This window comes from Myxine glutinosa, chromosome 3 (genome assembly GCF_964187855.1).
Source record: "Myxine glutinosa chromosome 3, kmMyxGlut1.1, whole genome shotgun sequence".
NCBI classification, from domain to species: domain Eukaryota; kingdom Metazoa; phylum Chordata; class Myxini; order Myxiniformes; family Myxinidae; genus Myxine; species Myxine glutinosa.
The window spans coordinates 65,674,987-65,690,364 of NC_136263.1; the positions used below are offsets into that span (position 1 = coordinate 65,674,987).

The window sequence follows — 15,378 nt, forward strand, 5'->3', positions numbered from 1 at the left end:
TTTTTAGAGGTGACACGAGGCATTCTGAGCAAATTTGAAATAGACTTTCCAATAAATGAGCGTTTTGATCATCCAAAAAAACACTGATAACATTCTTTAACAATCCATTGCAATGCCATCGTCTGTTAGAAAATGAAACTATTCAAATATTTGGACACCTTCAAGAAGGGTCTGCCATTAGCCATGTTGCAAGACTAACGTGAAGAAAGGAACTGTTATGACTTCAGAAGACATTATCAAGTCACTGGATCAACAGAGATATACGAAGAAGTGGACATCCCAGAATAACAACTCCTGCTGAGGACCAATACATTTACACAACCCATCTACGCAATCAGTTTCAAACATGCTGGAGTACTGCAAACACACTCCCTGGACCTCATAGGATAAGTGTGTCTTAAGGCTGTCTTAAGGCACTCCGTGATGCAGTGATCCATGCTCCATCCAATATTTGCATCGTGACACATCCAAGCATGCTTACAGTGGTCAAATCAGCACATCCGATTGACAAAGAAGCAATGGGAAAGTTTATGATAAGTGACTAATCCAGGTTTCTCCTTGAAAAGCACGAAGGACACACACACACACACACACACACACACACACACACACACACACACACACACACACACACACACACACACACACACACACACACACACACACACGAAGAAAAGAGCGATATGCCCCAGTCTGGCATCCAGGAAGTGGCAAACCGTGGACGTGTAAGTGCCATGTTGCGGCTTGCTATTTCTGAAACCTATTGTACCAACTTGATCCATATCCATAGCAACCTGAAGACAGATGGATACATTATTGAGATCTTACAGCAGCATCTGTTGTTGTAAGGGCATTTTATGAGATATTTCACAAATCTGTTAACTAAATTGTTACCAAAAAATTTCTTCACCAATATGTTTGTAAAGGTGTGTAATAACATGTGTTAAAATGTTGAAGTTCAACTCCCGTGGGAAACCCAGAAAAAAAGCTGTTGAATTCGGGTACCGAAAAATTATTTTCGAGAAAAATTTTTTTTTTTTAAATCGGCCCTTAAGTAACTTATGAGGGGTCAAATAAGGGTTTTTCATGATTCTGAGTTGATTGTTAACATTTATATTTTCACTTTTACATTTACACACAAAGTAGCTTTTATTTCACATACATATATAATACTCAAGAGTTATTTCTCATTCACAATGTCAGAAGTTTCAATAGTCATTGTCTATGTCTTCTTCAGACTCAACAACATCATGACTGCAGTTTCTGCATGTAATGCCATTACAGACTCCACAGGCCGAGATGCACGTGACCCCATTCTTCTTGCAGCTGCATCGCCGGTTGCTGCAATCTCCATGACAATTACAGCTCTTGAACTGCAATAGCTCCTCAGGAGCCGTGGGGTCCAGTGTTGGAACTGGCTCATACCCATGCACACCTATTGTCCATCCATAGTCACTGGGGTTCAGAGACATGCTCTGTAGAAGGATCCAGTCCCGGGTCTGCAGGTAGGCACGGAGTGAATGTTGTGCAGCTGCACCCTCTGTTGGAGGTAGAGTCTCTGGTTTGATCACTCCTGCCGCTGCCTTCCTTGAGAACATGTTGTACCGAATATAGCGACCTATAGCGACCAGCGCGCCGTATGCACTCTTTCAGAGTGGTGAAGATGGTGTTGAGGTCATTAGGGTCTCCTTCAATAACTGGGAGGAACTCGATCTGTGTGCTCTGCTTTGCATCATTAGCATGGATTCTCTTCACCCAGCCATTCCTGTTGGAGTGTGGGAACTCAGGATCGTTGGCTTTGATCACCCACCCCGCTGCCCAGAGTGTGTCACCTGGAGTGAGGAGTGGCTGATCATGAGCCAGGGAGGAGGAAAGCTCAGCGAGGGGGAGAGACATGATCGCGTTCGTTCCTATATGTTTCCTGTTCGTAAATGGAATAATCTTTACTTCAGTTCCTCTCAGGATCTTAGCTTTGTCGAGTGCCTTCAACTTCACCCGGGGGAAAGCTGCTGTTGTCTGTGGATCTGGCAAAGGTGGTGCCGGAGAGGTGACTTCGATCCAACCCATTGAGTGAAAGGGAGTGTTTCCGTGAATAGAGACAATGTTTAAATCTATATTGTCTCCAACAAACTGAGTGACTGCATTGTTTGTTTCCCCAACCTCCATAAAGACCACCTGATCATTACTTGACAATTCACTTTCACTGGCTGGCACTTTGGCTGTCATCACTGATTGATCCTCAAGCGCAGCATCAACCGCAACCTCATCATTGATCTGTTCATCGGTTTCCTCCACAATGGTGTCAAGAGTGCCAGAAGTATCTGGAACATCATCTCCACTCCTACTATTAAGGAAGCAGTATTTGTAGTTTTGTGTCTCCGTGTAAGACTCAGTGTATCCCAGCCGGTGGAACTTGTTGAGCATCCATTTTGATCCAAATCTATGATCAAGTTGTATGGCAAGCCCCATTTGGTGTGGCAATACTCCAGACCGAGGTCGACAGGCCTTAATAAAATTCTGCCCCCAAACGGCAACTCTTTCGTCTGTCTTGACAATCGGTCTCAAGAACATCTGAAGGCTTGCAGGAACAAGTGTCAGCTGACTATCGATGTCAGTCATACTGTGTGTGGTGGGGTATGACTTTGGACCTAAATCAATCAAGGCAATATCATTGGATATGAACTTGAGTGCCGTCTTTATGATCTGAGTCTTCTCATCTCCATGGTCAAGATTAGCATGATGCCCTCGCAGAATATTGTCGGTGCCATCTTTGAGACAGAGTACATCTGCCCTTCTTTCCTGTGTTGTGAAATACAAGGTGTCTTCGTATTTCTCTAGAAGTTTTATCTTTAGCCAATGCTTTGAATAAGAAAGGCTCTTCTCTGGTGACTGATCAAACTCCTGCAGCTTTTCATGGACTTGGTCCATGTTCATTACCCCATGCTCTAATTCTGAGTCTAACCATTCGCAGAATTCAATAAAAACTGCCTCTCGCTCCTCATCAATACTCCTCTGTCCTCTCTTCCTTTTTCCTTCCTCATCAGTCTTGGACAAACTGTCACCTCTCGCAAACATAAGTTTGCATCGCAAATGGTACAGTGTTTCTTCTGCTACCAAGTCGTTGATCCCTTCCAGGCGTCCAGTGACTTCAGTGCCCCAGTCATCCCCGTGACTCCGTGCTGTCTTCAGCAAGCTTGCCTTCAGTGTATCTGCAGTCAAATTATCTGGCCCTCTGTATTTCTTTCTAGCTTGTGCTGGATTATTTTTGTAGAGCTGGGCTGGTTGGTTGCAAAGAATGCATACATCCTTATACAGGAGGTCAACTGACTGTGATCTTCTAGAACTGCAGCCAGTTGATGAACTGAACTCACAAGTAGTGCGTCTTCTCTTCAACTTTGATGACTCTTTCTCTGCCTTTGATGCTTGAGCTGACTTCTTGGTGGTTGCAACAAAGTTGTTGTACAGATCATTTTTACACTTCTGGTGGTACCTCAGTTTTCCTTCCTTTTGAGCCTCCTTCATACGTTCCACAACAGTAACATTTTCGACAGTTTCTGCTTGTTTCAATAAAGTTGAGTATCCCTTTGGAGTTGCCTGTATGAGCCTTTCAGCTGGTGTATCCGAGCGTGCACAGATGAAGCAATTGAGCACAGGTGGAGTAACGTCTTCATCCATATTGCTAGACCCCATGTCCTGCAAAGTAGAAAATGAGATATATTTAGAAATTATTTTTCCACAAAGGAGTGTCTGTGGTGAAATATAAATGTTAACAATCAACTCAGAATCATGAAAAACCCTTATTTGACCCCTCATAAGTTACTTAAGGGCCGATTTAAAAAAATAAAAATTCTCGAAAATAATTTTTCGGTACCCGAATTCAACAGCTTTTTTTCTGGGTTTCCCACGGGAGTTGACCTTCAACATTTTAACACATGTTATTACACACCTTTACAAACATATTGGTGAAGAAATTTTTTGGTAACAATTTAGTTAACAGATTTTCATATGTTTCCCTTACTATTGCCTTCCCTTCAACAACATGGTCCAGGAATCATATTTATGCATAATACTGCTCCTGATCACAAGGCCATTTGAACAAGAAACATTCTTGTCAATGACAATGTTAATATTATGACTCCCTGCCTGCCATATTGCCAGATTTAAATCCATTTGAACATCTCTGGGATATCATTGATCAATGCACTCGAAGCTGGCTAAGCCAGTGAAAGACCCTCGATGAGCTGGAACAGGAGCTGAGTCGGGTGTGGAATTCCATTCCCCAGGCTCAGGTTCAAATGCCCACACAGTCGATGTGATGATGGTGATGCAGTGATTGCTGCTAGAGGTGGGCATACCTGATATTAAGACTGTTACTTCTACATTGGATCCCATTGCAAAAACATTCACAACAACGCAGCATTGAGTGATTGGGTCACATTAAATTGGACATTTGATTATTCAGCATTTATCTCTGTCAGAGGTTTGTACCTCATCTGTGTCCCATGATGTCGGAAAACTAAGTCCTTTCAACAACATTAAAGTGTTCTGTTTTTATGGCGAAGAGTGTAACATAGTTTTCAGGGGTTATATTAAAACAATGGAAAAGTGAGTAAACATATCAAATAATAACTAGAAAGCATCTGAAAATGCAAAGCCTGTCCACGTCCGTTTGTATTCAGACGTCTTATTTTTCTTCCGCATGCTCAAAAGAACTAAAACAGTTTTTTTTTAAACACAAAATGGAAATTGATGATGTTATGCAGCCTTGACCTTTTGATGCTCAAAAGAACTAAAACAGTTTTAAAAAACAAAAAATGGAAATGGATGATGTTATGTAGCCTTGACCTTTTGATGCTCAAAATAACTAAAACAGTTTAAAAAAACACAATATGGAAATTGATGGTTATGCAGCCTTGACCTTTTGATGGTCAAAATAACTAAAAGTTAAAAAAAAACACAATATGGAAATTGATGATATTATGCAGCCTTGACCTTTTGATGCTCAAAATAACAAAGTTTTAAAAAAACACAAAATGAAATTGATGATGTTATGCAGCCTTGACCTTTTAATGCTCAAAATAACTAAAACAATTTTAAAAACACACAAAATGGAAATTGATGATGTTATGCAGCCTTGACCTTTTAATGCTCAAAATAACTAAAAGTTTTAAAAAACACAAAATGGAAATTGATGATGTTATGCAGCCTTGACCTTTTGATGCTCAAAATAACGAAAAGTTTTTTAAAACACAAAATGGAAATTGATGATGTTATGCAGCCTTGACCTTTTGATGCTCAAAATAACTAAAACAGTTTTTTAAGAAACACAAAATGGAAATTGATGATGTTATGCAGCCTTGACCTTTTGATGGTCAAAATAACTAAAAGTTTAAAAAAAACACAATATGGAAATTGATGATGTTATGCAGCCTTGACCTTTTGATGGTCAAAATAACTAAAACAATTTTAAAAAAACACAAAATGGAAATTGATGATGTTATGCAGCCTTGACCTTTTGATGGTCAAAATAACTAAAACAATTAAAAAAAACACAAAATGGAAATTGATGATGTTACGCAGCCTTGACCTTTGGATGGTCAAAATAACTAAAACAGTTTTAAAAAACACAAAATGGAAATTGATGATGTTATGCAGCATTGACCTTTTGATGGTGAAAAATAACTAAAACAGTTTTAAAAAACACAAAATGGAAATTGATGATGTTACGCAGCCTTGACCTTTTGATGCTCAAAATAACTAAAAGTTTTTTAAAAACACAAAATGGAAATTGATAATGTTACGCAGCCTTGACCTTTTGATGGTCAAAATAACTAAAACAGTTTTTAAAAAACACAAAATAGAAATTGATGATGTTACGCAGCCTTGACCTTTTGATGCTCAAAATAACTAAAACAGTTTTAAAAAACACAAAATGGAAATTGATGATGTTATGCAGCCTTGACCTTTTGATGCTCAAAATAACTAAAACAGTTAAAAAAAAACACAAAATGGAAATTGATAATGTTATGCAGCCTTGACCTTTTGATGCTCAAAAATAACTAAAACAGTTTTTTTTTAAACACAAAATGGAAATTGATAATGTTACGCAGCCTTGACCTTTTGATGCTCAAAAATAACTAAAACAGTTTAAAAAAAAAATGGAAATTGATAATGTTACGCAGCCTTGACCTTTTGATGCTCAAAATAACTAAAACAGTTTAAAAAAACACAAAATGGAAATTGATGATGTTATGCAGCCTTGACCTTTTGATGCTCAAAATAACTAAAACAGTTTAAAAAAACACAAAATGGAAATTGATAATGTTATGCAGCCTTGACCTTTTGATGCTCAAAATAACTAAAACAGTTTTAAAGAACACAAAATGGAAATTGATAATGTTACGCAGCCTTGACTGATGCTCAAAAATAACTAAAACAGTTTTAAAAAAACACAAAATGGAAATTGATAATGTTACGCAGCCTTGACCTTTTGATGCTCAAAAATAACTAAAACGGTTTTTAAAAAACACAAAATGGAAATTGATAATGTTACGCAGCCTTGACCTTTTGATGCTCAAAAATAACTAAAACAGTTTTTAAAAAACTCAAAATGGAAATTGATAATGTTATGCAGTCTTGACCTTTTGAGCTTTTTTTTTGTTTTGTGAACCGATTATGTGACCCAATATGCAAATTCTTAAAATTTCAGGTCAATTGGATGAAAATAAGATTTTATGCAACCTTGACCTTTGACCTTTTGATCTAAAACAAAACAAAACAATAGACTCCTACCTTTTGATTAGTGAACCAATTCAGTAACCCGATATGCAAATTCTTTAAATTTCAGGTCAATAGAGTGAAAATTACAAACGTACAAACGAATCTATATGATGATGACCTTTGACCTTTAAACCAAATTATGAATTTGCCTTCTCCCTATTCTCATAATAAAACTTTGTTGAAATTTTATGAAAAAAACTCATATGATAAATTCAAATTTCAGGTCAATTGGATGAAAATTGATGATTTTAGGTGATTCTGACCTTCAACCTTTTGACCTTTTGACAAAATTATTAATTTGTCTTCACGATAATTATCATAATAAAGCTTGGGTAAAAATTTTATGACAATAGCTCAAATTGTAAAAACGTTACGGCCCAGACAGACACATATACACATAGACACACACACACACACACACACGCACACACACACACACACACACACACACACACACACACACACACACACACACACACATAGGCACACAGACAGAGACAGACAGAGACAGACAGACATACACAGACAGACACACAGAAGTGATTGCAAAACCCAGTCTCGTGCTACGCACTGGACAAGCTATCAAGGTATAAATTCTTTGGCAATCAAAGATGGCAGATGTAGCCATTAACTCTCATTTATTTGATCACAGCTGTTTGTAACTGGGAGCACATGTTATCGATAATTCCAATGAAACCCCAGTAGTATAGAACACTTCACAACCTCTTTGTTCAATCACATGAAGACAACGACAGATGTGCGATGTAAATGCCCTTGACATACGGTTATCTCACCCTGAGTCGTAACTAGAGCAAGCAGGCAGGCCAGAAACAAGGCGAGGAAAGCAATCGTCAGTGGTTCCCGCACCAAGCAGATTGCGTCTGTCGGTTTCCCCACATATAGGATCGTGATGACAAAGCAGGAAGCAAGCAAGACTAGAAGGGTGCCACTCAATGCAGGATTTCCCATCCACACATCACGCCGCAAGTGGGTCCAATAAAGCAGGCCTATGAAAGCCATGGTCATCAGCATTCCCATTAGGGCAAATGTGAGCATGATGATTGCCAAAGGCTCAGTAAAGGACAGGAACTCCTGATGCATGGGAATGCAGGTGTCCTGTTTGTCATTGGACCATAAGCCTTCTGGACATGGATAGCATTTCTGAGAGTCTGGAGCACCAAAATAGTTTGGAAGACAACTAAGTGGGTGAAGTCAAACAGAAACAGTTTCTTAATATGCAAATTACAAAATCTCACCATTAGGAAAACAAGATTTCCAATTGGGGGTTTTTTTTTTTTCAATTCTCATAATATTGTGTGCACCCATCCAACAGAGGAAGTGTAGGAGTTTTGTGCACTGGATGTAGCTACTCACCTGTGATGTTTGAGACTTCACCCGATGTGCACGGAACACACTCAAAGCAACAGGAAGGTTGGCCTCGTAACGAGACGATTCTGGTTCCTGGCATGCAGGGTTTGCTGCAGATGGAGCGAGGTATCTATGGTGTCAGACCAAAGAGGAAAGAGTTTAGACAGAAGCATGGAGAAGCAATACCGTGAACAAGAAAGAGTAATCAGAGATGGCAGACCCTCGCTAGGACGTGTTTGTGTGGTGTTTATTAGCTGCTGTGTTTATGTGGATTATTGACGAAGTCGATTTATGTTCAATCCAATATGACAGCTGAACCATAAATAAATATGTATGTATACATACATAGCTAATAGCTCACCCCGGCCCCATACATACATACAGACATACATACATACAGTGCATTCAGAAAGTATTCAGACCCCTTCACGTTTTTTACATTTTGTTATGTTGCAGCCTTATACTGAAATCGTTCAAATTCATTTTTTCCCTCATCAATCTACACTAAATACCCCATAATGACAAAGAGAAAACAGGATTTTAGAAAGTTTTGCAAATTTATTTAAAATAAAAAACTGAAATATCACATTTACATAAGTATTCAGACCCTTTGCTATGACACTTGAAATTTCGCTCAGGTGCCTCACATTTCTCTTGATCATCTTCGAGATGTTTCTACACCTTGATTGGAGACCACCTGTGGAAAATTCAATTGATTGGACATGATTTGGAAAGGCACACACCTGTCTATACAAGGTCTCACAGCTGACAATGCATATCAGAGCAAAAACCAAGCCATGAGGTCGAAGGAACTGCCTGCAGAGCTCAGAGACAGGATTGTGTCGAGGCACAGATCTGGGGAAGCCTACAAAAAAATCTCTGCTGCATTGAAGGCTCCCAAGAGCACAGTGGCCTCCATAATTCTTAAATGGAGGAAGTTTGGAACAACCAGGACTCTTCCTAGAGCTGGCCACCCGGCCAAACTGAGCAATTGGGGGAAGAAGAGCCTTGGTAAGAGAGGTGACCAAGAACCCGATGGTCGCTCTGGCTGAGCTACCGAGAACCTGTGTGGAGATGGGAGAAACTTCCAGAAGGACAACCAAAACTGCAACACTCCACCGATCTGGGCTTTATGGCAGAGTGGCCAGACGGAAGCCTCTCCTCAGTGAAAGACACATGAAAGCCCACAGAATCTTGTTTCTCAATCTGAGAGTCCTTTAGGTGCTTTTTTGCAAACTCCAAGCGGGCTTTCATGTGTCTTTCACTGAGGAGAGGCTTCCGTCTGGCCACTCTGCCATAAAGCCCAGATCGGTGGAGTGTTGCAGTTTTGGTTGTCCTTCTGGAAGTTTCTCCCATCTCCACACAGGATCTCTGGAGCTCAGCCAGAGCGACCATCGGGTTCTTGGTCACCTCTCTTACCAAGGCTCTTCTTCCCCTAATTGCTCAGTTTGGCCAGGCGGCCAGCTCTAGGAAGAGTCCTGGTTGTTCCAAACTTCCTCCATTTAAGAATTATGGAGGCCACTGTGCTCTTGGGAACCTTCAATGCAGCAGAATTTTTTTTGTAGGCTTCCCCAGATCTGTGCCTCGACACAATCCTGTCTCTGAGCTCTGCAGGCAGTTCCTTCGACCTCATGGCTTGGTTTTTGCTCTGATATGCATTGTCAGCTGTGAGACCTTATATAGACAGGTGTGTGCCTGTCCAAATCATGTCCAATCAATTGAATTTACCATAGGTGGACTCCAATCAAGGTGTAGAAACATCTCAAAGAGGATCAAGAGAAATGGGAGGCACCTGAGCTAAATTTCAAGTGTCATAGCAAAGGGTCTGAATACTTATGTCAATGTGATATTTCAGTTTTTTATTTTTAATAAATTTGCAAAACTTTCTAAAATCCTGTTTTCTCTTTGTCATTATGGGGTATTGAGTGTAGATTGATGAGGGAAAAAATGAATTTAAACGATTTCAGCATAAGGCTGCAACATAACAAAATGTGAAAAAAGTGAAGGGGTCTGAATACTTTCTGAATGCACTGTACATACATACTTATTTATGGTTCAGCTGTCATATTGGATTGAACATAAATATATACATACATATTTATTTATGGTTCAGCTGTCATATTGGATTGAACATAAATATATACATACAGTCTCGTGTTTCCCAAGGTGAACACCACAGGGATCACGGAGAGCCAAAGCAAGCTTTTAACTCTGAGGCGACTGATCAAATACAGATTTTATATATGCGCCGGAGGAAGAAAGGGGAGGGGAACACGAAGGGTCTTACCTGTTGTCCGCCGGCAGTCCCAAAAGCCTGCAAAGAAAATAACTCAAACGAAAAAAAAGATTTAAAATGTACAAAAATAAACAGGTTTATTAAAACGGAATGCCAATAACAAGAAATGCGACGGTAAACTAGATTCCTAAATGAGACGTCCCCCACACCAGACTTAAACACAGACGAAGGGAAGAGTAAATGAAAATAAATATGTGGGGTTATCATGCACTTTGCTCAATTGGCTGTCCCGGCACCTCGTCAAGACCCGTCTCAGGCCCCCGTTCCTGTGCGCGAATCCAGACGCGGTTCATGCCTTGGTGGGAAGTAGGCCTCAGTTCGCCTCGCTCGCGTGCTGCTAGGCCTCGCCAGGCGTCTTGCTCACCCCGGCCTCATGGTGTTCCAGTCAAGCCGCCCTAGTCCATGTGCAATCGCTCGCGAGGTCCCGAACGTGAACACAAGGGAGGAGAATCGTCAGCGCACAGCCGTCCACCATCATCCAGAACGCGAGCAGGCACAAGATGATCAGGAGAACAGCAGAAGAAGACCAGAGTGCAAGAACAACCATGGAGCAAGAGTGAAAATGCCAGTCAGACAGTTCTTTTATTGACTGTCTCATGACGGCATCTGTCCCTCTCCACCAATCCCCGCAGGCCACCACTACATTGTCCAGCTCTCCACCAATCAGTGAGTGCCTTCCTGTTCCGCTCTGGCCAATCACTGCTCATCGGGGCATGTCTTCGGCCTTCTTGGTGATGTAGCTTAGTCTTGGTGTAGCTGGTTGCCAACCCATCGGCAGTGCTCAGAACTGGCTTCCGGTTGGTTTTATTATTTAGTGTGGTTTAATTGCCATTCTCACTTGTGTCTATTGCGGTGCCATAAGGGACAAAGGATCAATCACATAGGGAACGACGAACAGGGAAGTAGTTAACATAATCCCTATAACTAGGTAACACGCCCCATTCCTCGTAATGGGCACGAAGATACACCTTAATCCGACATCCGGGCTAAACAGGTCCTCTACTTATTACATGGTGGTGGTTCTTCTTCTTCACAGGAGTCGGAGCATGTTACCTACACAAATCTACCTGGTCTAAAGTATCTCTACCCCACCGACATAACAATACATACATACATTATTGACATATGTGGGAAAATTACAACCCATGCCAGGAACCTAACCCAGCTCCTCTGGCGTTCCTCTGGGTTCGATTCCTGGTCTGGGTGTGTAATTTTCCCACATATGTCAATTAGTTAGTTATAATCCTGGTTATATATATATATATATATATATATATATATAATATGTATGTGTGTGTGTGTATGCAGGTGTGCATGTGTGCATATGTATACTGAACAGCAAAAGAAACGTCAGCCAGGATCAATATTTTGGAGTCTTTATTTTCAAGTCATGATCAACACGAATTGAGATTTAGGATCAACATGAAACATTACAGGTATGGTCACCACAGTTCAAACAATAATGTGAAATGTTCTGAATAAGAAAAACACAAGACCAGGTGAGAACAAGGGAGGTCAAAATCAGTATCTTGTGTGACCCCCGTGAGCGTTGATGACAGCCATACATCGTTTGTACATGGAGTGGATTAATCGGTTGATGAAGACATTTGTCACTTGGGCCCACACTCTGAGAAACGCCTGACTGAGTTGAGCTGCAGTTGTCGGCCTTGGTCGAACGTCATTCAGTCTTCTTTGAACCTCGTCCCACAAGTGCTCTATCGGGTTTAAAGCGGGGCTGAGCGCAGGCCAGTGCATGGTTTGGATGCCATTCTGTTGCAGGAAGTCCCTTGTTGCTCTGGCAGTGTGGGCACGGGCGTTGTCCTGCTGGAAGACATGATTTCTGTGACGTCCAAAATGTGGCACAACGTGAGGTCTGAGGACTTGATCGATGTAGCGAGCAGCTGTGACACCATTGCCTCTTCTTGGACCAATATTCTGGAACACCAAAGGACCGATTTTGTGATTGAGAGCAAGAGCACCCCATACCATGATGTTTGGACCACCCCACGAGTCTCTTTCCATCACACAGTCATCTGAGTAGCGTTCCCCACGTCTACGCCAAACTCTCACTCTGCCATCTGCCGTGGAAACACAGTATCGGCTTTCGTCTGAGAAAAGAATGGTTCCCCGCTGCTGGTAACGCCAATTTTGATGCTGTGTGGCCCACTGTAGTCGGTCACGGCAGTGTCGAGCTGAAAGAATGGGGCCACGATACGGCCTGTGACAACGGACATCCCTGTTCTTCAAACGTCGACGGACTGTATCACCACTAATGTGTCTCTGGTGGGTTCCAACTGTTTGTCTTGCAGTTTCTGTAGCTCTGGTAAAGCGATCTTGGATGTGATGACGCACAATCTGTCGATCCCGTCGCGGTGTTGTTACCCTCGGTCTGCCACTGCGTGGGCGGTCATCGGTGCTGTTGGTGGCCTGGTATCGTTCCTGTAACCTGTAGATGGTTCTCACGTTGACATGGAAAGCATTGGCAACCATTCGTGCAGTCTGTCCAGCATGCAATCTTCCAATAGCCTGGTCTCTCTGAACCCTCGTAGGTCTGGGCATGGTGCTGGCATCGAAACACGAATGATGAACACACGTTTTGGGGTGCCTTTTATAGGGAAAGTCACAAGGAGACGCACGTGCATTTTGATTTCCATGGGAATCATGCACGACTTTGTACCATGGTCGTTTTTTGGCCTGCGTTTTGGTGACCTGTTTTTATCCACGTGTGCACCACTGTCAGTAGTTATGATTAAATTTAGATACAGACTAATGTAAATAACGAGATATCAAAACTAAATGCATTGATATTTCTATGGGAAATGTTCAGGAACTCTTTTTATGAAGTGTCGTTCTATTGCTGTTCAGTATATTGTTAATGTCCTGCTTCCATCTTGGGATGACAGTACAGTAATTGGTCTTTATTTTGATACAATTTTTGTGTATATCATGCCGAATAAATTTCAAACTTATCAGATCAAGCGTTCTACTTGTCCAATTATGATGCCATAATGAAGGCACCAATGACATCATCATCAATATTTGTTGTTCCCCATGGGGCGTACAGCTTGACAATGAGCCATGTTTCGATTTTTTCCGTGGACCGGTTGTGGAGATAGAGGTGCAATGTTTTTCGGCATTTTCAAGATGGTGCCCATATCACGTGATCAATGACATCATAATTATCATTAAATATTCTACAGGAGAATGAGCTCCTATGGTGAAAATTTATTGGCAATTCGGACCGCCGGTTGCAGAGAAAAGCATACTCGTAAGTGGCAAGTTTGTTCTGTGTGGACAAACAAACAGACAGACAGACAAAAATGGACCAAATGCAATACCCTCTCCCCTGGCGAGGGTAATAAAGACATCTTTATGTTTGCACACAGTGATTGTCGGATGCTTCACACCAAAGATGCATACAAGGACAGATGGAATAAGAATTTTGATGTGAACAATTGTCGTTTTTAACACAATACTCCAGTTACTCACATGAACCAACAAATATGGAGAACCCTTGAGAGGCTGATAATTGTAATTCATCGATCAGATTAACACAGAATACAAGTAGAGCAAAGGTAGAGCAAATGCCTCCAATTATTCATTGTTCAAATCTGATGGCAAAGTCTGTGGGACATCTTGGAACATCAATTAACCAGCTCGAGAACAAACACCACAGAATCTGTCTGGTTTCTGGTTTATACTGACTGTTATGTGCTCCTCCCCAAACCCTGGTCACGGTGTACCTCCGAGCCCCGAGAGGAGTCACGGCAGAAAGATGTATTATTCTGTATGTCAAAGATCAATGGTGAAACCACACCAATTGTTACCAACCAACCAGTATTGTATTAAGATCACACAAGAATAACAGTACAACAACAACAGTAATCAATTGTACGTACAACCAATATATATTTCCTATGATGGTACCATCAGTTTCGTACAATATAACCCACTGTGCTCCAAGTGAGCAAAAAGAAGAACATTCCCCAATGTCTCTATTCCAGCATCAAGCCAAAGTCGATCCGCTCCAGCGATCGTCAGAACGATGTCGTATCGAGACCAGAATCCTGTTCGGATGACAGTCACAGTCCCGCTGCCAAAGCTGCACAAAGGCGCCCTCAAGGCGACCGGGAAATCACACTCTCGGGTATGGAGGTTCCACGGCTCCAAATCGGCGAACCGCAGATTTCCCACTCAAAAGCCACGTTACACATGCACACCAGATTAACGTCCGAATGTGGTGAAAATGGTTGAAGCGAGATGAAAAACCTTGAGCGAAGCGCAAGTCCTGCGCGAGGTAAAAATGGCCGATGGCCCGTTCTCATGGCGTAACGGCACTCTGATGATTCTCTCCGGAATCAACCGCAAAACCTGTCACGCAGGTTTATCTGTCACAGCAATGACAACTCTATCGCAGGAATCCCTTTCCCAGGAAACCCAAAGTTCACTCGTGACCCTCGTTCGCCAATCGTTCGCTCCAGACCTCGAAGCAGCTAGGCTTCTTGTCCGACTCACTCGCTCCGCCTGTTTTTCCTCCTCTTCCTCTTCGTCGTCGTCCGGTTCCGGTTTCATTTAAAACATTAACTTTTTTACCTTTTGAAAATAGTAATCTCTATCTCCCTTAAATGACAGCAATAATAGTACATGGATTTTAAAATGTTTACAGTGGATGAAAACCACAACAACAGAAATGACGAATCCGTAACACTTCCCCCCCTCAAGAAAGAAAGTTTGAACATAGTGAAAACTTTCTTTGCAGGCAAAAACTCTTTTAACAAACAAAAGTAAAACTCACACCCAAATGATCAATTCACGTGAGTCACAATAATTAATATTCCCCAAAATAAAGCAACAAAACTTCAAACAACCTACAAAAATTTCCAAAGTTAGTTCACTCTGGACAAAGCACCAGCAACGACATTGTCCCTGCCCTT

At 41.5% G+C, this 15,378-nt stretch overlaps 1 protein-coding gene across 5 annotated transcripts in view; it reads right to left on the bottom strand.

Annotated features, from left to right (window-relative positions):
• Nucleotides 1-15,378, bottom strand: part of LOC137423490 (thymus-specific serine protease) — a 182,526-nt gene that overhangs the window by 123,769 nt on the left and 43,379 nt on the right. For all 5 annotated transcript variants that reach the window (XM_078774145.1, XM_078774144.1, XM_078774146.1 and 2 more), the window contains one exon: nucleotides 8,155-8,278. In XM_078774145.1, coding sequence (XP_078630271.1) covers nucleotides 8,155-8,278 — 124 coding nt within the window. The remainder of the gene's footprint in view (nucleotides 1-8,154; nucleotides 8,279-15,378) is intronic.